The following is a 26,509-nucleotide window of genomic DNA, read 5'->3' as shown; positions in this document are numbered from 1 at the left end:
CATCTCTCCATTAACTATGTTTTGAAAATGACTTTCAGCAAAATTTTAGTGTATACAAAGCAGTTAATGCTCATTTCTGCTAAGATATAGGCAATTCTGCAAAAATGTAGTTAAGTTACACATCAGTATTATAGTATACATTTTCATAAATCAATATTAGGTACAAAGTAGAGTGATGCAGAAGGTTGAGGTTCAATTCCCTGCCGAGTCATACCAAAGACTTATAAAAATTGTTCTAGCAATTAAGAGGTTATGTTAGGGCTGGTCAGCCTGTTGTCAGGATAATGTGACTGGGTGGGACATAGTGCTACATGTCTGCGGCATTATGTCCCAGTGCTAGCCATCACTATAAACTGCCACACTGCAGACATCATAGTGATATGACTGAAAAGTTTCTAAACTATTAAAAATCCAAATCATATATGCACACATTTTTATAAGTATGCTAATTTAAAAGATGCAAAACAAGTAAAAGGTGGATAAATTTGAAGAATAACACTGCAATAAATCTCAGAACTTAAACCTGAACTTACATTTTCTAGTTTGTTCATTAATATGTAGGTTTGAAAAACTGTATGTACATTTTCTTAAAGGATTTTACTGAAACAGCAGGTCGAATGTGAGCACAGAGTGAGTTCCATATTTTAGTCTCTGACTTGCAGACTTCCTTTGAACTATTCAATGCAAGGTTTTGAGAATTCGAAATCGTTGTTAAAATTTGATCTAAGTTTAAAGGGAGAAGACGTTTTATAGAATAACTTGGTCATGTATTCTGAAACATCTCCTTTGACCCATTTAAAAACCAGAACTGCTTTCATAAAATCTCCTTTCATCTATTCTTAACCAATTTAATTCTGTGAAAAAATCTGAATGGGGACATCAAGAATCAACTTAGCTGCTCATTTTTGAAGCTTGTGAATACTGTCCAATTGTGAACTAGTACAATATCGCCATACTGTTTTTGAACAGTAGTCGATGGTTGGAAGTATATAAGCATTATAAAATGGTAAAGAATTCTGGAGTCCTTTGTCAGGTACTTTTTATTCTATATAGAAATAAAATTTTAGATGTGAGAGAAAATATACTGTCTACTTGTTTTTCCCATTTAAGACTTTTGTCAATGATTACTCCTAGTAGCTACTCATCATTTACATTTTCAACCGTCTTATTATTAATGTACAGTGATAGGTCTTTCTTCTTTAACTTTGCAAGTTTTTTTTAGATGTTTCCATAAGAATGCATTTTGTCTCAGATTCGCTTATTACCATCTTATTTTGTTTTGAACACTCCTCATTTTGATGTAAGGTCTGAACTTAGTTTGCATTCCAGTATATTGACATTACTACTTGATGAAGAAATTGTTGCATCATCTGCAAACATGTCAGTATTTGTATGTTGAGTACAGAGTGGAAGGTCATTGATAAATACGAGAAAGAAAATGGACCAAGTAAAGAACCTTGTGGAAAACCAATCCTTATATAATAGGGATAGAGTGCACACTTCCCACACTTGTTGCTTCCTATTACATAAATATGAATTAAACTAGTTCTTTGTATGGTCACGAAATCTATAATATTGTAATTTACCTAGAAGAATACCATGTAAAACTAGATCGAAGGCTTTCTTAAAATCTATAAATATTATGCCAGTTAGGTTGCCCTTATTAATTTTATCCAGCCATTGATCAGTTAATTTTGTGAGAGCTGTTTGACATGAATATTCTGTGGTGATCCCACAGTCTGTACTGGGTGATCCCAGCACAATCCTAATCCTAGAAATGGGCTGATCCCAAAAGCTATTGAGGCAAGGATGATCCCCGATACTAATATGCTTAAAAACCAACTTGATGGTGAAATCAAGACAAACTGTAGCTTATTAACTTAGTAAATGAGTATCTAAACTGAGGGTAAGATGATCTTGGCCCATTGCTGGTTGATCCCAGCCTTGAGTATACCACTTATCATATTCTTCTACTGACCTTGGGTGAAAACCAAGGTGAAATCAAGGCATTCTATTGATAGTTTACTAGTTTAAAATGTGAACAAATATACAGAATGGAGGGAAAATAGAAGCAGAAACAAATTTGATTTCAAGAAAATAGAAGGTTAGATATAAAATTTATATTGGCCAATGAATCTGTGTTAGCAGGATACACTGTCAATATTTCCTCAAATTCATTTGATTGATTAAAAACAAAAGGTTGTTTCACTGTTTCTATAGATTTTAGTGTTAACTGTTTGGTGGAAGATTAGCATCATTTGAATATGACATTGAAAGACCTCCAAAAACAAAGAGCTCTTTGTCAATTTTAATCAAATTTTGTTGCAAAGTTTTTATGAAGTTATTTTAAATATTTTCCCCTCTATTTTTAGCAAAAGTGGCCATATTTGATGGAAGACCTTCATCACTGATACAAGCTTCTAAAACCTTCATCCAAGGATGCTTTAAATAAACTTATGTCAGAGCAATTTTTGCAAAGTTATTTCAAGACAAAATTACAAGAACTGACACTACTCTGAATTATCATTAATATCTTTATAGCTTTCCAAAATATAACAGTGCCAAAAGGAAATCTAAAATTTTGGTTTCAGATTTCAGGCCATAATCAGTTTCCTGACATCCAAATGTAAAAATTTCAGGGGAGCTTGATCAATATCATCATTCCCCTTGCATCCTCCATTATGGACCTTTTTCTCACAAACAAAGAGAGTGGCAGGCCTCAAGAGATGTGTCTAAATGCGTATGTGCTGTGGCAAGTGACTTATTTTGCCTTCTCACCAATAGTTTATGTATAAGCCTTATATTTATTTAGATTTAGCAAGTAAAACTGCTTATGGACAATAGTGTTGTCTCACACGAGAATAAAATGGGGGTTAAGTTGGGTTCAGGAACCCAATCAGATTTTTTGAAATATTGGAATGGTGTGAAGTAATAGATATTTGGCTCAGTGCTTGTCATCTGCTTGTCACATCGAATACTGAGGCTGATTTTCTATTGTATAAATTAAACTATGATTCTAAAGGTAAATGCCTGTAAATTTCCATTAAGCTGTACTAGCCTTAGGAATCATATGACCACCTATTCTTGTTGGCTCTCAGCTTGTATCCTGTGACCTCATTAAAGACTGACCAGTCATGTAATCTATGCATCATTTTGTGTGATCCATAAGGTACCATAGGTTCAATGAAATTATCATCAAACTTCAACTTGGTAAGTTTTGTTTAATTTTCCAATTATCTATTGTCACATAGAGGTCACTGGGTAAACAATGTTCAGTTTAGGCAAGATGGGTCACTAAACCAGCCACGTAACTGGCTTAATCTGACATTTTTAGTGAATAACGACATTAGGGTGGACAAACTTACACTCTATGACAGGCATGTGTAACCAATGGCCTACGGGTGGGATCCAACCTATGTGACCAGGTTTTATCTACTTATTTAGATCACAGGGTGTGGTTTTAAAAATCACTTATCCAGCCTGCACCCTGAAGGAAGCTGCATGTGACTGAACTAAGCTATGTAACCCAAACTGCTAAAAGCCAAGTAACATTTGTTCCCTATAGCAATTTCTTTTATTTTACTCCTTACTATAGTCAATAATTCCCGATTAATTTTTAAACAAAAGATATAAACTTATCATGGTTACAGTGTATATAAAATAGTAAATTATACAGTGGTTGATTCTTGATTACAAGAATAGACATGGTCATATCTTTGCAGCGTTTTCATGGCTCATGAGTAGAATCATCTTTCAATGTCGTGCGTGATATTATTGTTTATATTCTAGTTGTGTTAGATTTTTGAGTAAAATCAGAGTAATTATATCATCATAAATGTTTGTCAAGGTGGCTTATGAATCAAGGGCTCATTCAAACAATCAAAACAGCATCATAGTTTGTACATTCAAAAGTTGTCTGCAGTATAACGTTCCCATAGATAGTGGGTGTCATAATTATAACAGCTGCATAATTCTGCTAAATTTATATTGAAATATTACAGTGGTCAATAAAGCGCTGTATAATTCATATCCAATATATCACTTGAAACCTTTTCATATCTGTGAAAAATTACTGAAACATCAATAAAATACTGTATATAGTAACTCTGAAATGTTTACTATTTCAGTCAAATTTCACTGGCAAATTAATGAAATTTCGACAAAAAATTATGAAAATAATTTAGTGAGATCTCAGCAAAATTTCAGTGAAAGTTTTGATCAATTTTTTTAAAAAATCTTGCCAAATGCTCAGTGAAATTTTAGTGAGATCTCACAAAAATTTCAGTGCAAGTTTTGGTCAATTTTTTTGAAATCTCACCAAAATTTTAATGATATTTTCTGAGATCTCACAAAAAATTTTGGTGAAATCTCACTTATATTTTGACCAAAACTTTCAGTGAAATTTCATGAAATACTAGTGAAATTTTAGTGATCACATAACTTACCACACTAGCACAATAGTTACTATTAGAGTTTGTTGATCTCATATTGCCTTCTGGTTTAATTGTCTCTGATAATTAACTATATAAACTTCCCAGAGAATACTTTAAACAAGCACAATGCAACACTGTTTACTGCTTATACAAGTTACAGTCATATACTGTGGTCATCAGGAAAGGTCTCTTTCTACTCCCTCTTATTTTAGTTTCTTTCTAAGATTACTGAAAATTGTATTTTTCAAAACATGGCCATGTTGAGGGGTTTAAGGGTAAAAACAAAATCATACTTTTCAGGTCATGTCATGTAAGGGGCCATCCATTTAGTATGTACGCATGGAGGGGGAGGGGGTAACCCAAATGCATATGCCCGCGTATGGGGTGGTCTACTTATAATGTATGTGTGCATAGGAAATGGGGTTGGGGGTGAAACCTCGATAATTTGTCTAATACATAACCTGTTCAACTGGTTCAGTCTGCATTTGAATTTTAGCGGAAACTAGACAAACTGTTTAAAGTTACGCAGCTTATTTCTTTGATGCAGCCATACATTCAATGTCAGTGGACTATCTGTTTTATTAAACAAGTTAATATTATTAATCCTTTATGGTTTCTGTGTGGATTAAATATAGGCCATTCTATAGAACTGGGTGTGTGTGCGTCAAGTGTATGTACACAGGTGGGGTGTGTGTAAAAAAGTATGCATGTGTACAGGGAGGGGGAGGGGTCAAGCTTTGCCAGATTTTTGTGTACATACTAAATGGATGACCCCCAGTGCTAAGTAAGTGATAAAGCTGCCCAACATATCTCAACAATCAAGGTACAGATGACAGTCTAAGATGAGAAGAAAACTGTAATCCACCTATATTTGACTGGACACCACTCTGAATTCGCAAGTCTGAATTGGAGATTGAATGCAGTACCAAAGAGTTGTGCAGCCAGCATGTTACCTCAGTCATGGCTTACAACTATCAGACACAATAGTAGATTAAAAAATGAATTTAAAAAAAAATTATCAAAGTGTTTAAAAAGTTTTATCGAAAACTAAATTTTAGACCTAAATTATTTGATATGGGCAGAAGCTGACTACTTACTTCTCCGATTACATATGGGTGGCCATTGGGACAACCTGAAATTGCAACCAAGAAAATTCACTTATGTAGCCAAACCAAACAGATTAGCAAGAAAGTAAGGGAACACGAAATAAAATTTAGTGTCTAAAATTTAAAATAGAATTAACAAAGACATTTTTATTTACTTGAGATCCATAATCCATTGCAAGAAAGTTGGCTATTTTAACCTAAACATATTCATTTATCTAAATTTGATTTATATCATCCACCTTATGGGCTTACAAAATGTTCGCATTCTACTACCTACCAATGCCGCTAGTTAATTAATACACAATGTAAGAATACAAACTTAGAAATTGTATGAAAGACTCCGACGGCATGTTATCTTAATTTCTTAGAAGACTTCACTAGCTCTGACGCTGCTCTTACATGAAAGTTAAATATAACTATTTCATAAATATTTAGTAATATTTCGTCAACTTACGATAGAAGGTAGGGTTATCATTCCCCCCTCTGTGAGCCAGAATCACTTCTTTTATTTCTTCTACATCATCCTGAGGCATTGTGGGCATGAATGCATCCTGGAGTACATTTATGATACTCTTATAGTCAACTATAAACTATATTTACTTCTATCTTGCAACTAATGGTAACCTGATTATAATAAGCAAATTTCAGACACTGATGTACCTGTTATATGTCGGGTTCAACAAACATGAGATACAGCACCACTAGTGATGACAAAGAATATGGATAGTCTAATTCAGCTGAGGTTTCATCAATATAAAGCCGAATTGTATGGTGTTTGATCTTTTACAGTGCAGCAACAGCACATGTAGATTAGGACACACTGCATTAAGTGATCCAATGGTAGCATTTAAATTCAGATCCACCCTGAAATCTGCAAGTTATGCTGGGTCTTCTCTATGGTAGTTTTTCCCACAAAAATATTAGACATGTATCTAGACTGACAACATTTTTATTTCTTAAATATCATCATAATTCATAATTTGGAAGAAAAATCTTGCTTTAGAAAACCACCATGGTTACTTCAAAATATTCACTACAATTTCACAACAAAAACAAAAAATTGATTCTCCAGAAATTAACTGTAAAAAAAAGATGTCTCAGTAAACATTTTTTATCACCTTATCATCTGGAGAAAAAAAATCAATAAGAGAAAAGACAAAGACCTGATTTATACTGGTGGTTACGTATCATAACTCGACAGACGATTTAAGGCAGTACCCATTGTGCTACAGTGAAAGCAAGCTTTAGATCTCTCATTATAGCACTGTAGGTATTGTGCTACAGTGAAAGCAAGCTAAGATCTCTCATTATAGCACTGTAGGCATTATGCTACAGTGAAAGCAAGCTAAGATCTCTCATTATAGCACTGTAGGCATTGTGCTACAGTGAAAGCAAGCTAAGATCTCCCATTATAGCACTGTAGGCATTGTGCTACAGTGAAAACAAGCTAAAATCTCTCATTATAGCAATGTAGACATTCTCAAGATATATGAACCTTTTGAAGAAAATTTTTGTCTCCATGACCCTTAAAGACAGAATGGTTAATCATAATAGAAACTTTGATGACCATGGCACTACAGTAGCAGTTTAACAAGTTCATAACACTGTTTACAGTCTTTTAGTCTGAATTTCCTTTAGATGTTTCTTACCTCATTTTAGATATTCTGACATTTATGTTGTGGTGTGAGGTCAAAGCTGATTGCCTTTTGAAAAGGTGGTATTCAGCAAAACCTTATCATGTCATCATATGGTAGGTGCTTACTACCAGGCATACTTAAACAACCTTAAACTGAGCCATATCTGCATGAAATTGACAGGACAATTTCAAGTATAACATTTTGTTATGTCTTTAATTTATGGACAGATTCACCACTCATAGAATATGCATCAATGCTGCTTTTGTTAGCTTCATATTATTATCATGTTGACATGTGCTCTCTACATGTTGAATCTCGTTTTTTCCAGGTGCTGCAACAACAGGTTTTATGATGGCTCTTCTCACAATAAACATATTGAAAATTATGTGCCTTTGGGTTTTTTAAAATAAACATTACATCACTTTTATTGAACAGTTTTTGAATTTTTGCATAACAACATCTGAATTGAGATTTTTGTTGGTATAATGTGATTATTGGACCTCTGATGTCATGGATAGGTGGACTTAGTACTAGGTTGCCAGGAGACCATCAAAATGAATGGAGACAACCAGATCATATTTTGTCAATGCAGTAGTTTCATCTTGTCTGTCAATCAATTAAAGAGAAATGTTAAACTCATAATTTCTTAAAAGATAAATCATCTTCCTATTGATTTCATGTGTGTAGGACTCCATGTAAGGTTGTTTAACTGGTAGTCAGCAGCTATTCTATACCAACATGGTTTCAGTGAATTCCAACTTTTCAATATGCAATGTTCTCTGACCTCACACTCCAATATAAAAATTGAAATATCTAAAATGGGATAAAATAACATCAGATGAAACTCAGAATAACAGTCTTTGAAATGTAACTTTGCCTTACATATTTAACAAAACCAGTAATGTTTTATACAGCCTCATACTGAAATATGAGTTTTAAAACTCTCATATGTTCTAACTAAGGGAGGAATTGAATTGACTCTTGGGGATTTATGTGATTAACTCTGAGAGAATCTGGACACTGGTAATTCAGATTTTCAAAGTTTTCATATAATAATGTAAATAAACACTGACTGGTGACAACTGAAACGTTACTAGCCATTGAGATATTAAAATATATGAAAAGAACAAGACTAGTCCAACAGGAAATTTAATAGCAGACTACCAACAATTTTGAGCTCTGTGTTATTTATTGTTAAACAGAATAGAACATGGCTGTCAAAATACCATGACACTCCAATGCATGTTCACTGAATGTTATAAGCTTGCCTCAGTTCTTGGATACTTTTTACATTCACTTAACACAGAGGTGGGCAAACTTTCCAGTGCAAGTGCCACATACACAAATTTACACCTTGTCGTGGGCCACAATTTTCATTAAATAAAATAATTAATATTTGAAATAGCAAAAACAAAAGGTTTTTCTAAATAACATCATAATTAATTTTCAGTTGTTAATATGTTGTTAATATTTGAAAACTTAAACTTAAACTTCAAAAGAAGCACATTTATTTGATAAACAGAGTAACATAAACAGAGTCAGTGCGAATGATGACTTGTTCCTAGGCCACATGAAAACCCTTAGCAGGCCGCATGAAAGCCCTTGGCAGGCCACATGAAAACCCTTGGCAGGCCGCATGAAAGCCCTTGGCAGGCCACATGCGGCCTGTGGGCCGTAGTTTGCCCAACCCTGACTTAACAGGAAAACAAGATAGATGGAGAGTATTCTGTGTCCTTGGAAGCAGGCTGCTTAAGCAGGTTTTCAGTCACAATTTAATTTCACATTCCTAGATCTATTGTCATTTTGACAGTGTATCGTCTTTACTATCTGACCATGTGCCACACTGGTTGTCAATTTATACTGCTTTGAATGCCTAAGAAAAGAAATATTTTAATGAATAATTTATAATATCCGTTGCTTTACAAAGTAATGTATGAGAAAAAAGAAAATGAAATTGTATTCGGCTTATATCCATGTCTTCGTATACCTTCCATTTTGATATTTCATATTGAGTTAGGACCATCATACTGTATTAAAAATCTGATCGTATGTATATCATGATATGATTTTATGGACACCAACACTTGTGAGCTAAGGTTTCAATAATATTAAACTGCATACAAATTTAGTTTAAGTCCAGTAACAATAATTAAGAAAGTTATTGTTCAGAAAAGAAAGAGAATGAGTCCAACAACCAGATCTACACCTCTGCCATGTGGATTGTCCATCTCTGCCATGGATTTAACAATATCAAGAACTCTAAGAATTTTCTTTGAAAACAATCATAAAGTAATTGTTTGGAAATGAAATCTGGTGGATCTATAATTAAAGGCTATAACTTCAATAAATGATCATACATATTATTGATAACCAAACTCCACGAAGGTGTCTTCAATATCATGCTGCCTTGAATTATCTTTCAAATATATTCTTAAACAAAGGAGTTACTGTACAGAAATGAAATTTGGCAAGTCCCACAATCAAGGGATATAATCAAATGATGATGCAGAGCACAGACAATCAAATTCATCTAAGGCTTCATTACTATCAAGCTGCCTGCCAAATTTTTATTGAATTCCAATAATGAAGACAGTTATTGTAATGAAACAAAAGCAGGTGGGTATTACAATCTGGGATTATAACTAAAACACTGACGTTCAATACCAAGTTACATAAGCATCAAGCTGCCTACAAAAATGTAATGATATCCAATAATAGCTTGTGCAGAAGTGAAAGTGGATGCATTCAATAATGATGGGCTATAACTCCAATGAATGATGTATCATCAACCTTTCCCAAGGTCTCATCTATATCAAGATGTATTGAAAATTAAGTTGAGTGCATTAATAATTAAGGGAGTTTTTGTCTAGAAATAAAATGGGATAGACAGAAAGGCATCTTCTGAAAGGCCATATTAATGGCCCATTCTTTTCACAGAAAAGTATTTCTTGTTCTAAATACAAATTATTTATGGAACAATATAAAATGTTTTAGTTCAAAGCAGAATTTTTCTAAAAGCAATAGGCAATGCAGAGATAAATAATGTATGGGGTATATTATCTGGACTGCAATCAGTACTTTGTTCTATTCAGGAATACGACAATGAGACCCTAAATTTCTGGAAACTGAGTACAAAAGTCGGGCTCAAGTTAAAAAAAATTCTACTGTAATTTAATTAGAATTACAGAACTTTAAGGATCATCTTCATTTTGGCCAATTTTAATTACATGGACAGTCTTAAAGTCTCACATCTTGCTGGGGATGAGAGAAGACCTAAGCTAAAGTTCTGTCTAAAAGAATTTCAAGAGAATATGAGGCACAGCTGGCAATGGATGTTTAACTGAATATCTGCTTTTCCTTAGAATGAACTAAGAATGAAAAAAAATGAAGAAGAAAAAGAAATGTGATCGTAGAACACAAATGATCTTTGTATATAATCATGCACTTCATTATGCATGAAAAGCTGACTCTAAACATAACATTTACCAAGAATCAGGTAAGTGTGAAATTTAGGTCACAGTAACCAACATTTGTAAAGATGGTACGATATTTAGCAATATGTAACTTCATATCAAAATGAATGCCTATGTGGCCCAAGAAAATGACCTAAATACAAAACTGAGGTGATTGGTACTACATTCATCAATAATGACCAAAAAATGACATACATGCAAAACAAAACTGAATTCAGTTAATCATAAAATTTAGGTCATAAGGACCTAGTTTTTACATATCATTCCTCTCATCAAGATACATGTACAAACCAAGTTGCTTGACTCCATGGCTAACACTGCTTGAGAAGCTGACTTAATGCAAAATGTAATCAAGGACAAACGGTAAAATTATATGCCCTTCCACATTTGTTGCAAGGTCTGAGAAAGAAAAAACAACATCAGAAATTAGAGCTAGATATGTATAAGTGCTCTAATAATGGTCAAACAGTGAGTTAATTCTATGTTTATTAATAATGACACAAACAGAAATCTCATGAGATTTATACTGTATTATAGTTTTTAGGTTGATGGAAAGGGATGGACTGTTTGTGAAACAATATCCAAACTATCAAAACTCTTACCCTCATAGTTTGAGGCTGCGTGGCCAATCTAACCAATGGCTGCACAAGTGTACTGTTGCCATGAAGATTTCTAAGGGCAAGGTCACAGTGTACTAGTAGACACAATACTCCTTGATGTTTAAGGTCAAGACCTGGGGTGACAGTCAGGAATGGAGACTGGTGCCCATATGTACCTTTAAGAACCTTCTGTGCTATATTCTGCAAAGGGAAATAATACTTATTAATAATCCATGACCATCTGGCCAAATTAATAGCAGAACTTTATTTTCCTAAGTTGCCTCCTGAATTTCTAGAAAACACTCATCAATGAAATTGTGACTCACCATTTTATGTCATGCTAGACAGGAATGTACAATAGAATTTCTACAAGGTCGTTTTAAAAAAAAAAAAAAGTCTTGTTCACAAGAAAACTTCTAAACAGACGATCATAATCCCAGTACCAATAGTATGCACACATAATCTAACAATTTTTATGTGAATAAGTTTTGGGATTTACTTATCAAGAATGAGAGCAGATAGAAAAGGCCCCATGATACCATATGTGAAATCAGAAATGAGCTACTGTTAACCAATTTTAAAACTGAGAAAGAATTTTGTCAAAAACAAATAGGACTGAAAATTATACAGTGAAAACCAAAACGTCACTAAACTAAAATCCTCTTGAAACTGAACAAAAATATCTGGTCCCAAACTTTTCCTTTATTATTTTTAATTAAAAAATATTCAGTTATCTGAAATCCTTGACTCTGAAAACTTTTGAAAAATAACAATTTCAATCTTTAGTTGAATGAAATTTGTCTGCAAATGGCTGCTGATGACAAAATCCTTGGGGTGATGGTTGACAACAATATGCAATGGAATGAACATACTCAAGACGTATATCATAGAGTCGATTAATGTCTGTGGTTATCTGCAAGATAGGCCATCTCTATCAACTAAACATATGTAAATATATTACAAAATGCTATATACAATCATACCAAGACTACTATAATACTGTCTGGGGAAACACTTCTGAAAGAACCTTTTCAAATTATTCCACTTGCAAACAAAGAGTTTGCAGACTCATCCTAGATAATGCTGAAAACATCCCAAATGCAATATTAAAATGATATCAGTATGTGAATGAACATTTTTGAGAAAGGCTATATTTGTGCACAAAGTTTTAAGCAATATTGCCCCATTATATCTCAAGGAACTATTTCATCATATTCATTATAGAAAACAAGGCAACACTCCCAATTTAAGAACGACTTCAACTAACCAATTTCCAAAACCAAATAAATATTTTCTCAAGAAAAGTTTTCATTATTCATGGTCACTAATTTGGAACAGAATCCAACAGAAATAAGCAAAAGCACAAATATAAATGCATTTAATTATAATCTAATTCAATGGATGAAAAGTGGAACTAGTTTATACACAATGTACAATACTGTCTTTCTTCCTGCTGACTCATACATGCATTTCTGGTCAAGGGTTAGGAAACCCCAGAAATGCATATAAACAATTCATATTAAAGCTTTGCATTCAATTAAATTGCAAACATCGTGTCTTTTTAACAATATTTAGCCTATATAAAATGATGATAGTGTTCTATTAGCAGTTTTACAGCCTAAAAGCGAGAATTTCCACTGAGGTCAGTAGTGACAGTCAAACAAAATGGTAACATTCATGTATTCAGATGATTCTTATTACAGTTTTGAAGGATTTGAAAGTGATGACATTGCAAATGACATTGACTTTAATGGTCAGATTCAAGAGGAAGAATCAGCCATTAGCATAAATCTTGTTCTGACACTTGACATTTCCGATTTATTTGAATCTGGATGAAGCGTTCAACAATCTTGCAAGGTTAGAACACGTGGACCACTACATGTGGACAATTTTACAGCAGATTCAGGTTCAACATTTCACTTTGATGAAAATGCAAGGGAGATGGACTTCTTGTTACAATTTGTTCCTAAAGAAATATTCCAGTCAAAAGTAGCTGAAATGAACAGATATGCCCCCAAAAAAAAGTCTGTTCCACAGTGGTCACCTACTTTGGTTGCAGAAATGAAGACATTTCATGGAGTACATGTTGTATTTAGTTTGATGCAAACTCAAAAATAAACTTTGGTGCTTAAAATTGTATTTCTTATTAAATTACTTAGTTTGCATGGGACAAGACTGATATAAAAAATGTTGACAACACTAGTTCAAGTAGCTCCCACTCAGGTAACCATTATGATGCTCTGGGGTTTAGTCTACAAATGGCTGCTAAAAGGCAGGCAGCTTAGCAAGCTTTGTTGGGAGAGCACTCAGTATTTGCAGAAGGTGAAGATAAAAATTAGTCATTAATATTATTATTTTTTCAAATTTCATTTTCAGAATGAAATGAACTCAGTAAAACCAAAACTTACTTAACACATAACCAGGTAGCTACCAGATTCCAGTTATGTGGTCAGTCAATGGTCTAGAAATAGCCTTAGCTATGCATTAAGTTAGACAAATCCATCACATGCATGGTCCAAGAGTAATTGCCAATGCAAACAAAAGGCTAATGAGTTGACTTTACACATGGCTAAAGTACAGATATCAAAATTAACTGTTCGTAGCGTAGTGCCAGTGTTTAAATATACAAATCAAAGAAGAGTAGGTTTATTTGACAATCATCTATGTCCAATATTATACATCTCAGTTAAAGCACAATCAGTGCAAACACTTACAGTACAAATATCAACAGAAACAAACTCATTATATTAATAAAATATAATGTAGGCACTAATCAATATAAACATGTTATAAGTAAGGGTACAGAACTAATGTCATTGCATCTTAGATGGACTCTGATAACTTCAGTAAACACGCTCTTGAAAAAAACTTTTACTCAGTTTTTACTCTTGAGATAAACATTTTAATTTTTAGCAATGTATCGACAAGGTATTGACATAATTACCTTGTTCTTCATGAAAGTGGCTTTTGAACAGTATTTACGAAGCATTTCAATGGCCTAAAACAAACAAAAAGAAGTCATAAATATTTCAAATCTTCATCATGGAATTGAAAATACAGGGTTGCCTTATTTTCTACAAGTGTAAAAATTGCTAAATAAAACAAGAGATCCCCTATTGGCTGAGGGGCCCTGTATTTAGGAAAGTAAAAAAGAAAACCGACATCAGAATGGCCACTCCCCCTGACCAACCATAACTATTACAAATATAAAATTAACAACTTTTTAAAAAAATTTGTTCAATGACATTGATCTCTGATCTATAGATTGCAGAATCAATTGTGATCTATCTTTCTCAATTGCAACTGATCTATGAAGAACAAAAAAGTCAGAATCTTGAGGACAATGGACTTATCATGTGTGCCCAAAATAGCAATTTTAGCTCCTGTGACTTTGACCTTTGGGTCTGAGAATCAACAGGGAGATGATTCATCCCATTCATCACATGTGTAGACAACTGATGAGGATTGATGAAAACTAGACTCTAGAAACTTGATTTATTGATCAGAAACCTCAAAATGTGCTCCAGTGACCTTCTCCTCTTGATCTTCAAACCACTAAGAAGCCACGGTGACTTGTTGGTTGGCATGCTGAGAAATCGATGTAGGTTCAAATCCAACCACTTTACTACAATTACCTTGGCACTAAATAATCTACCTGTGTTGCTGTGCTGTGAAGCACCAAACCCAACCAAACAAAAGCAAATTAATAGGCATCTGGCGCTGCCCAAGTGTATATACCATCGAAGTTTGTTGAAAAATAAGCCAAGAAAAACTCACTTATACAGAAATGAAAACCACATTTTCAAATTCTGTGACCTTGACCTTGAACCTAGCAGCAAAAAAATGTGTTATCTTCTGCCTCTATCCTTGGGTAGGCCACATGAGGCTTGAGAAGACTGCAGCATACTGAAGTTATGCTGCAGAACTGACCTTTTCTATAAACAGACTGACAATCAGATATCGCTGTCTCTACATCCCTCAGCAACATTCGTGGCTAGGGTGGATGCGAAGTGAAGATACAAAATTTAACACTGAAGTTAATCTATGGATGGACATTGCTATATTGAGCTTCAGCAGGATTGAAAATAATGGCACATATCATCTTATGCCATACTGTCCTGAAGATCATGATCTATTCCAAATAAAGTCAGTGCTCAGCTGAAAACAATTTATTGAACATATCAATCTTTTATTTAGGTAAAATTAATATTATCAACAAGATTTACCAGTAAAAATATAATTAAATTTGTCTTTGATTAACACACTTTGTACATTAGATATCAAATAAATACACACATTAGTTATCTCATTAAATTGTCGAAAATGCATGGATGAAGAAGACAAATGCTATGAAGTCTGGTGATTATATCTTGATTCAATCAAACAATTATACAGAAAAACTCTTCTAATAAAAGTAGAAAACAAATGTTTAATAAAAGGGTTAAAATTAATACATTTTACCTTTGGTGTAACTGTACTCTTGTCTCCATGTAATCTTGACATTGTAATTTCTCTATGCAGTGCAAGACACATAAGATATTCAATCCTGTTCTCTGGCATCTTAGTATTCTGTTGGCAAAAGAAATTAAAACAATTAAATTTTTTGTTGGTGAAATCAAGTAATGTTTTACCACATTTTGGGAATAAGCTCAAGCAGCAAAGAGTTGAAATAAAGTGCAGCAAAACTAGAACAGTTGTCACATTTTTAGAGCAACAATCCAGGTGTGTTCACTTGCCATATACAATAAGTCTTATTCAATAACCAGTATTAATTCATTATAGTTTGCATCTACATTTTGATAAAAGGAATGTTTTGAACAATAAAAAATAAAGTCATGATAACTCAGACATGATCGGATCAGAATATTTGACATCACTCAAATATCTAGCTTAGACCATTTGGACTATCATGTCAAAAACAACAAAACATTTGAACAAAACAAGAGGTCCAAGTGAGCAAGAAGTTGCTAACTAGCTGAAGTCTACCTAGTATATGTGTTCAAATCCAAGATCAGCTGACCAAATAATCTGTGTTAGCAGGATGCTTCCTAGCACAATTTATTTAAATTCTGTTGATTGGTTTATGAAAACAGTTGTTGAGGGTTACTCCATTTCTAGATCTTCACCCATATCTGAAGTCAGTATACTCAATCAAATCTGGTTAAACTTTCTTAAGCAATTTTTAGAATACGGCATGTAAACCTTTTTCAGTTTTAGTAGGGACCTGCAGGAGTTCTGCTGGTAGAGCATCAGATTCATAATCTAAAAGTCACAAGTTTGAATCCTTTCCATGACAGCCAAGTTTGTTTGCCTCAGGGTGTCTTTGGAAAAAGCACTTAGCTCCATTTTCCTTTGCTTGAAATATCCATCAATGTGTTCCAAGAGAAAATCATACCCAACATGCGCAAAACAAAAACAAATTAATGATGGCAATATTTGATAGCAGTTTGGCATCATTTGTTCAAGTACTATGAACTGTACACTATGCATCCACTTCCTGTTTATTGTCCTCTGTGGAGACATTAGTATGGTAAGGTTGACTTGAGAGATTACTGAGATTACTTGAGATATCATGGCATTAACCTTGCAATGATATGAAGTCTTGAACCAAACTGAATGTCCAAAAACCATTATGTTTCTTATCAGACTTACAATTATGATCATCTTTGATGTCTTGATCTCAGAATCTACAAGTTTCTTTATTGCCCTAAGTACAAGCCATCCACCAAATTTGGTTCAGGCATTTATTCTAAAACAAAACAAATTTGTCTTCAGGCTGCAATGACCTGGACCTTTTATCTTTAACATGTCCCCCACCCCACCCACCCCAATTAATAGGCCTCTTCTATATTTCAAGTGCAAGCCCTCCAGAAGCTTGGTTATGGTATTAAGGTTATTATGCAAAAGTTATGCTGACCTCAGAACTTTTGACCCCAAAGTCAGTAGGTTTCTCTCCTACCAAAGGTGATCATTGGTGAAGCTACATGGTCAATAGCTGAAACTTTTCTGCAGAAAGAGTTTTTCTCCCTGCAGTCAGTGACCTTGACCTAAGAAGATTCTTTCTTACACCAAGTGCAACTTTCTACACAGTTTGGCTCTGATCTATGATGTAAAACTAATGCTTTTGTGCAGAAACCATGTTTCTTCTTTCAGTCAGTCACCTTGACCTCTGACCCAAAAATTGATAGGCTTCTTCCTTTACATCATTTACAAGCTATCCGCCAACATTTGTCCAGTACAAGTAAAACCCATTATAATGCACTTTGTTTTAACACTATTCCACTTATAGCGTGATGGCATTATGGCTCCCATTTTTTAATTTAAGGTGACCTCTCTTTTTAACATCCAAAATACATGCTATCAGAAAAGCCAATTATTTGTATCCCTTGCAGATTATATGATCAAGAGGTTAGTTAAAATTGATGACATTGAAATTTCAATGCATAATTTCTACGGGGAAGTTTTCCTAAAAAAATGTTAACATGATCTTCCTTATACCATGATGTCATTCTTTGGACCCTGAGCATCGCATTATAATGGGTTTAACCTGTATTTGATGAAATGTTATTGTGAATAAAGCATTGGTCTTCTTGCAGTCACAGTGATTTCGTTTTCTTAATCTTTAGACTCCAAAATTGATATGCTAGACTACCTTACTCATTGTGCTGGTCATACACAAAAAATTGGAAACTTTAGATAGTGGAGAAACTAAGTTATTGTGCAGACACCATCTTTTTAAACTGACAATGACCTTGACCTTTTGGTACTTGATCAATAGGGTTTTTCTTACTCCAAATGCAAGCCTTCCACAAAAATTTAGTACCTGTGGATAACAGTGAACTCAAGTTATTGTGTGGAAACAAAATTGTTAACATATTGGTGGATGGATAACATCTTACTTTTGTCAAATTTATTCATATATCTGTCACATGGTTTTTGAGAAGTGGAAACATTGTTTAAAGGTTGGTGGTAACAGAAAGATTATTTGACAGCAGAGCAGTATCTGAAAGACATTCAAGGCAGTAAGTTTACTGTTAAATTTGGTCAATTTCTGAACAGCAATTTCTGAGAGCTAATTTAAAAGGTTTTCAATTCTATTTAGTGGCCACATTTGATGGTGCACTGGCATAATTTTTACAAACATGAAACAGTGTTATGCCAGAATACTTGTTTACTTTTATAACTGGTAACTGTATTCCAAATCCCTGATTGTGTATATAGGATACAGTATCTACAGGTAAAATTTGTGAGTTGATCTGTACACAATCTACCCATAGTCAAGTTTAGAGCTAAGTCCTGCTGAACTGAAGTCAGATCATCTAGTCTGCACCACAATCTGTCTTTGTCAATATCAATTCCAAGTGTTTTTTCCCCCTTTATATTTGTCCTTAAGTATCAAATATGTGTTAGTTTATAGTAAAAATAAGTCCTAAATATTTGCTCTTCTCCACAACTGGAATAAGAGAACAATCAAGACAGAGTTTTGTGTCACCAAGAATTCTGTGTAATTGGACAAGTTCATACAAATAATTTTAGATGCCAAAAAATCTGAACCTGTTTTCTTCAGACTATTTTTTAACTCTGCTTAGTATAACTGATGTTCAATAGGGTAGATTATGCTAATAGCCAAAATAGCAGGCTTTGTTTTCACTGAATTTATTCTGAAAAATGACAGAATTGGCAGTGGACTCGGTTATAATGGAAAAGATAAAGTTTTATACTTTGTGGTGGTGGTGGGGAGTGATAACCATGGTGATACTTTAGGAACAGAAAATTCTGCAGTTTTGCTGAAATTGATTTTTGCAGCTTCTAGAATTCATCATGCCAGACTTCCATGTGGCATAATAAGCTTTCATTTCTCACAAAAGATGAGTACTATATGTTCTTTCTTTATGAAAGCTTTTCTACTGAATGTTTCAAGTCTGACAAGATGGTCAATTGTGCTTCTCTATCAGGAAGAAAGCATTACACATAAACTGATGTAAGATGTGGAAGCTAACCCTCCCCTCACCACAAGTTATCATTTGTTATCACTGCTGGATTTCAACAAGTTCCCAATGGATATCATTTCATGATTCAAATATACCAGCTTGTTTCAAAACATAAAACATCAATATGAAAATAAAAAACTTGTATTTTAAGAACAGAATTGGTGAAAACAATATCTAAATATATTTTGTGAAGATTTTATCTGCCATGTTTGCATTATTTTCTTTATAAAATCAGTCTGGAAGTGTAAGTGAAGCTATCAAAGGTTAATAATTATGGACATTACTGTGTCTAGGAAGTACCCCTTCATTAGGCTGTTTTCATGATTCATTTGGTACGTAAATTAAGGAAAATACACATTTCATAGAAAACAAAGTTTAAATATGTTGTGATAAAAGATTTTACTTACAAATAAGAATTGTTATGTCTGAAATATAACACATTACTATACTGTGGAATTATAGAAATCCTGTAAGGTCAAGGTTGTTTTCTTATGGCACAGTTTGGTGAAAATATGAAAAAGAGCAGTAAAGCAAAATTTATTTAACAATATATGACACAATGTTGAACCAATACACATCTAACACAGTACACAATGTTATTATGAATATCCAGACAAATATTGAAACCAATCATTTCTATGGATTGTGGTAATGAAGGTGAGTGGTCATATTAAGATAATCCAGGTGTAAAGACAGATACATTTTATTTTCTTGGTTGTGTACTGTTTCAGGTGAAGAAAAAAGAATCTAGTTCATTCATATATTGATTTTAATGCTTCAGTTCATCACTGATGAATAGCAAAGGTAACGTTTAATCAGCAACAATAAAATTAAACACCAGAGTTTTGATGTTATTACATATTTAGAACTTGAAAATATTCAGTTTATGTGTTACAAATTATAGAATTTTCGAGCACATTACAATCACCTTCACAATAACATAGTTTGTTGAGTTATTCACATTCACAATGGTTACTGGATATATATTTCACAGTGTGTTTTGTTATTTAGCCTTTCAAAATGACACAAGACAATGAGAAGTATGAAATATATAGTGACTGGACTGAATAATGCTAATTAGCAGAATTAATCACAGATTAGGGATTATTTCCGAGTTATACATTTTTGCACTGTGGAATGCGAATCATGAATGTTCAAATATCAAAATGGAATCCTCAGACAAGAAGTTGAGTGTTTCAAGCTTTGACAGTGAAGAGGCTAACCATTTTCCACCATTACCAAATTAGGTGACAGACACCAATTTAGAAGAGATTGTAGGGGCAGTGAAATAGGTATTATTATTATTTATTTAAGAGTGAGATACTGAAATACATCAGTGGGAGTAAAATGATAGCAGCACAGTTGCAACACCACTTTTGGCAATATCACTTTTCCCCATTTAGAAATATATCTGCTCTTGTGTCTGTTCCTCAGTCCTGGATTTCCATATTTAGGCCTATTTCATTTTGCTTCTTCTTCTTCTGCTCCTTCTTTCTCCTCTCCCTTCCTCTCTTTCTCTCCCTCTTCTTCTGAATGTACAGATCTTTAACTGTGTCAACTGTAGACCATCTATATCAGGGTGCACAACCTTTTTCGGCCAATGGCCAGATTGCATTTTCTAATACCACTCAAGGGCCGCAAACACTAATTTCTTTAATATAATTACTGCTCACAGGCAAGACTTCTGTGTTGTTTTAATTTGTCCTGAGGGCCGGTGAGAACATATTCATGGATTGGATTCGGCCCGTGGGCCAGGTGTTGAGCACCCCTGCTCTGTATAGTGTACATTTATGCAATCAGTGAGGTGTCAGGAAGAAAGGCCTATTTGTATATGATTGTATAAATCATATCAAACTGTCTCTGGATGTTTACCTGTGTGTATGTGTGTGTGTGTGTGTGTGAGCATATACTACTTTGTGTGCAAAGTCCATATTATACTGGTTTTGTATATACTAAATCCTTTATAATTTCTTGTATAATTCTTGTTTCCCAGCTGTATCTACATTATACTACACAGTTAACCAAATTACCTAACTGAAGGAGAAGTCATATGAATGGGAGAATGGTCTCATATTAACTGTCATGGTCTATAGGCTTTTTTCACAGTTAACTGCAAAATGGATCTAACAGGATGCAGGCATGTTCTAGTCTGATATATTTGTCTTTACATATGAACATAACTGAAGGCAGGGTTGAACAAATTTTATAAAAGCCAAATTGCTCCAAGTGAAGTTTACTGGAAACCTCAACTTGAAAACTGAACCTGCCTTTGGGAGATCTGACCTTGCCCAGAATTATGACAATGTTACAATCATGTTTAAAAAATAAGATAAGATTTGGCATGTTTATTTTAAATATTGTTGTACTTATATCATAAATAACTGGCTGTGTTTTCTTTTTACGTTTTTCCTTGCACATTAAAAACTTGTTCCATTAATTAAACTTATTAGAAAAGATATATCTAATAGAGTAGATAGAAAGATAGATAGACAGAAGCAGAATAAAATTAACATGCCCTCTCCTGCCTGTATCTGAAGTCAATACAGATCTGTAGAAGTGAAATTTACAGATGAAGCTTTCATTTATGGTTCACAGAATCACATGTGTTTCACATCAAATTTATATTTCACAGGTTATTTGTTTATGGACATGTGTTTTTATATTCTTGGAAAATAACAAAATGGAACTGTTTGAGGATAAAGCATCTTGGGGTACTTTGTAGATATTAAAAGCACAAAATATAACATAAGTTCCAAATAATTTTCAAGTAATGGCACTGAGTATATGAGATACCATAAGATAATGAAAAATGTTTCAGGCACATTAACATAGCAATACCAGCTACTGTCAAACTCTATTTCACTAAATGTATCATACATTCTTCCAAATATTTATGAATTTAAAATGAGGCACAGATTTAGAAATAATTCTCTGTAAATAGACCAGATTAAGTTAATGTTGTCTTCCAAGGAAAATAATATTCATGTTTTAGGACTCACTGAAACCAAATTAAATGCAAACCATAATGATGATCTATTTCACTGTCAAGGCTACAATAAACCATTACGTAGGGACAGAGAGACAGCTGGGGTGGTGGTCTTGTATACATTAGGGAAGATGTAAATGCGGAAAGACGACCTGACTTGGAGTCACATGAAATTGAGAGTATCTGGGTGGAAATATTTCCAAATAATGCAAAATCAGTCCTAGCTGGTTTCATAAATTATAGGCCACCTTTCTCCAAAGCAATTCAGAATGATAACTTTTTGAAACAAAGAAAAATATTCTAGCACAGGAGAAAGAAACATATATACTCGGAGATATAAATAAGGACCTTCTCAATATTCAAACAAGGAACAACTGGATGGAATTTACTGAATCATTAGACCTAGACCAGCTGGTAAATGAGTCCACAAGGGTAACAGAAAAATCGAGCACTCTTATTGATCACATTTATACCAACCTGCCAGACAATGTGGCTTGAGTTAATGTACTGAATGTTGGTCTTAGTGACCACTATCCTACTTTTTTGACAAGAAAGGTTAAATGCAAGAAAAATAAGAAAAATACACACAAAACGATCACTTATAGATCGTTCACAAATTTTAATGAAGAACAATTTCTCAATGACCTATATAAAGTTCCATGGAAAATAAGTATTGTAACCTCATCTGTCCCCAAAATATGGAAAACTGCAAAAGTAACTCCGATTCACAAATCTGAATTCTAAGGATGATGCTGATAACTACCGACCAATCTCAATACAACCAAACTTGTCAAAATTGATTGAAAAACATGTTCATGACTCATTCATGTCATATTTAGCCAAACACTTGCTTTTACACCCTAATCAATCAGGCTTTAGACAGAAACATTCCTGTTAGACTGCCTTGATCTCCCTAACTGATAAATGGCTTCAAGCACTTGACCAAGGTAGAATAATAGGAACTGTATTTGTAGATTTCAGGAAAGCTTTTGACATGGGGGATCATGAAATCCTTTTGAAGAAACTGAAACTCTACCAATGTGATGAAAGAACAATTAGATGGTTACTTGTTACTTAAGTGAGAGAACACAACATGTTTACATAAATAATGTTCTGTCTGAACCTGGAACAATTAGATATGGAGTACCACAAGGCTCAATTCTAGGTCCAGTACTATTCATTTTATTTATTAATGACCTACCACTTTTACTAAGAGACTCAATATCATCTACAGATCTCTATGCAGATGACACAACATTGTCAGACATCCAAAACACAAAGCATGAGCTCGAAATTTCTGTACAGAATGCCCTAAACAAACTGGAAAACAGGTGCACATGCAATGGCATGGTGGTAAATACTGGTAAAACTAAAATATTACTTATCTCAAAATGGCAAAAATGGACAAATCTTGATAATGATAACTATGACATGGAAGGATAAAAATTTGCAAATGGTCTGTCATGATAGACTACTTGGTGTTCTGGTAGATAATAACCTATCATGGACTGAACATATCAAACATATCAGTAAAAAAATCAATTCAAGTTTATGGCTTCTCAGTAGGACAAGACATTTTCTCCGTGAAAGGCACAGAAAACTATTTTATAAAAGTTACATACAACCCTATTTAGACTACTGTAATATAGTATGGGGTAATTCAAATGATAAGTTAAAAATATTACCTATTAAAGACTGAATCTGTTTGAGAAAAGCCAAATTAATGTACAGGATATCCAATAATAGTGCTCCTGAATATTTAAAATCACTATTCCAGTATAGGCTACCTGGTAATACTCCCCACCTGCAATCCATGTCTACCAAACAGTATAAAATTCCCAAACCAAATAAGGAGTTATTTAAAAAAAGTTTCCAGTACTCTGGAACTATGCTCTGGAATAGTATTCCAGTTGAGATTAGAAATGCCCACTCTATTTCCTTCTTCGAAACCCAATATATCCAGTGGCTTCAGAGATGCAGCTAAAATAAATAAATTCCTTTGTATGAGGGCTCAAGGTAGATTTGTTCTTAGCTGATTGTATTACCCTCTTTAAATAAGGTCATTATTATTATTATTATTATTAAAAATGTACAAACATGGACATAATTTTCACAGGAAAATGTTCTTACTGAAAAAAAGTCATTACAAGCAAATTCAGCAAATGTTTTTCCTCAGCATACCATAATGAGTTCATCAAATTTTGCAATCATGAAATCTGACCACGACCTTCAACACAGCTGTAAATTTACTGGGCAGAAATTGCAAGCAACCAAGTTTCAGTACCCTCTCATAAAAAGCACTATGGTAAAAGTGCAGAAATAGGGTTAAAATCATTAATCAGTGACCTTGACACTGAAGAAAGAAATTTACTGTTATACACGAGATGCCATTAAAGTGAGAAGCAGAAGTGTATTGTGGTTCATCCCTCTACCTTAAACAGCTATTATGAATATTTTAGCCTTGAAAATCATGTGTTTTGCAGCATTTTTTTGAGCCTCATGCTACTAAACCAGAGTGTCTCACACCCCGAGTCCATACACTATTTTGTCTTTTGAAAATTAAATACATGATATCAAAATAAGCTAAATATTTTGTTGTCAACTATAGTACATGGATTGAAGTTTTTGAAATGTATAATGGAAGAAAATTAAATTCATTTACCAGATATCTCAAAATATTTTAATACTTAAGTTTTTTATTCACCCACCAGCAGACTGGTCCTCTGGATGTAAAATAATTAGTGGTCTCATACCTGTAAGATTGGCATCATTGTCATTTATGACCAACCAGACACCATAAAAAGTACTCTGTTGACAATAACCATGTTGATATGACTGTCTGTTTAGCTGGAGTAGCTTTAACAATATTATGCAAATGGTGCCCATGGTGACTGTACAGGATATGTTAGATTGGCACCACTTCTATTTAAGACCAACCATACATCATTAAAAAATCTTTGGTTAAAGTTATGTTTGAATGTATTGGTTCATTATGACACCTCAGCAAAATACCAGCTATATTGTGTCAACTAAAGGAACAAATGAAAAAAAAACGTAAAAATAAACTGCACAATTATTCGGAAGGTAATGCCTTCCAAATACGGTACAGTATTAAAAACTGTAAAATGAACGCACAAGAATTCAAAGATAATGCCTTGCACATAAGGTACAGTTTTAAAAAATGTAAAAATGAAATGCACACAAAGTAGGAAGATAATGCCTTTCAAATAAATGTAAACATTAAGTATAAAAATATAAAATATAAAATGCAAAGATGTTAAAATTATATAAAATGTATATAAAATTAAAGGTAAAGGAAACAAATAAAACACTTCCCAAACCAAAATGCATCCTTGCTGAAAGCTTGTGGCAAGCTTGCGATAAGCTAGTTTGATGTTTATAAGCTAACATGGATGCTTGTGCAAGCTTGTACAAGCAAGTGCAGGCTTAGGCAAGATAGCTGGATATAACTGCAAGCTTGCACAAGCTTGTACAAGCTTTCTTGTTTGCTTCAGAAATTAAAACTAGCTTGCACAAGCTTTCTTGTTTGTTTCATAAAGTAAAACTAGCTTGCGCAAGCTTACTTGTTTTCTTCAGAAAGTAAAATTAGTTTGCGCAAGCTTGTTTTCTTCAGAAAGTAAAACTAGCTTACGCAAGCTTTCTTGTATGTTTCAGAAAGTAAATTTAAACTAGCTTGCAACAAGTTTCTTCATATATATATATATATATATATATATATATATATATATATATATATATATATATACACACACATATGTATATATCCATTGCTTGTGAAAGTTTGAGACCATGTATCCAAGTAGCAGGCACCATTACTGTCACGCCCCTACGAAAACAAATTCATGACTTGATGAACAATCATGAAGTGTTCATGAAAGTTCCTCAACTAAGTTCATGAACTTCAAGAATTTTGATGAATCATGTACTTGAAGTTCATGAACACAATGATGAATTTTTATGAACTATTATAATATCTTTGAAGTTCCTGAAATGTCATGAACTAATGGTTCATGAACAATTCAAGTACTTTGATGCAATACCATGGTATTTCTTTAAAAAATGTATATTAAATATCTATATCATTATATTCATAAAATGTTCATGAAAATTTATCATACAAACTTCTCACAATATTAGTGAAATTTAAATAAAGGTGAATTTTTTCTTCTTTTTAAAAAATGATATACTGTATAAAATGTTCATACAGATCTTTAATTCAATACTTGTGTACTTAACCTGAGTATTTCTGGATTAATATGGGAA

At 33.4% G+C, this 26,509-nt stretch overlaps 1 protein-coding gene across 1 annotated transcript in view; it reads right to left on the bottom strand.

The window, feature by feature from the left end:
* The window catches only part of LOC149786031 (E3 ubiquitin-protein ligase rnf213-alpha-like), a 451,244-nt gene that overhangs the window by 72,285 nt on the left and 352,450 nt on the right, over positions 1-26,509 (bottom strand). Inside the window, exons 77-81 of the mRNA XM_089978103.1 lie at positions 15,710-15,817; positions 14,193-14,246; positions 11,252-11,449; positions 5,994-6,090; positions 5,531-5,565 (exon numbers count right to left, since the gene is read on the bottom strand). Coding sequence (XP_089834229.1) covers positions 5,531-5,565; positions 5,994-6,090; positions 11,252-11,449; positions 14,193-14,246; positions 15,710-15,817 — 492 coding nt within the window. The remainder of the gene's footprint in view (positions 1-5,530; positions 5,566-5,993; positions 6,091-11,251; positions 11,450-14,192; positions 14,247-15,709; positions 15,818-26,509) is intronic.

Source organism: Sinohyriopsis cumingii, chromosome 12 (assembly GCF_028554795.1).
Source record: "Sinohyriopsis cumingii isolate HCF-2022 chromosome 12, ASM2855479v2, whole genome shotgun sequence".
Taxonomy (NCBI): Eukaryota; Metazoa; Mollusca; class Bivalvia; order Unionida; family Unionidae; genus Sinohyriopsis; species Sinohyriopsis cumingii.
Note: the sequence above shows the minus strand (reverse complement) of the source record. Positions and strands in the feature narration are given on the sequence as shown.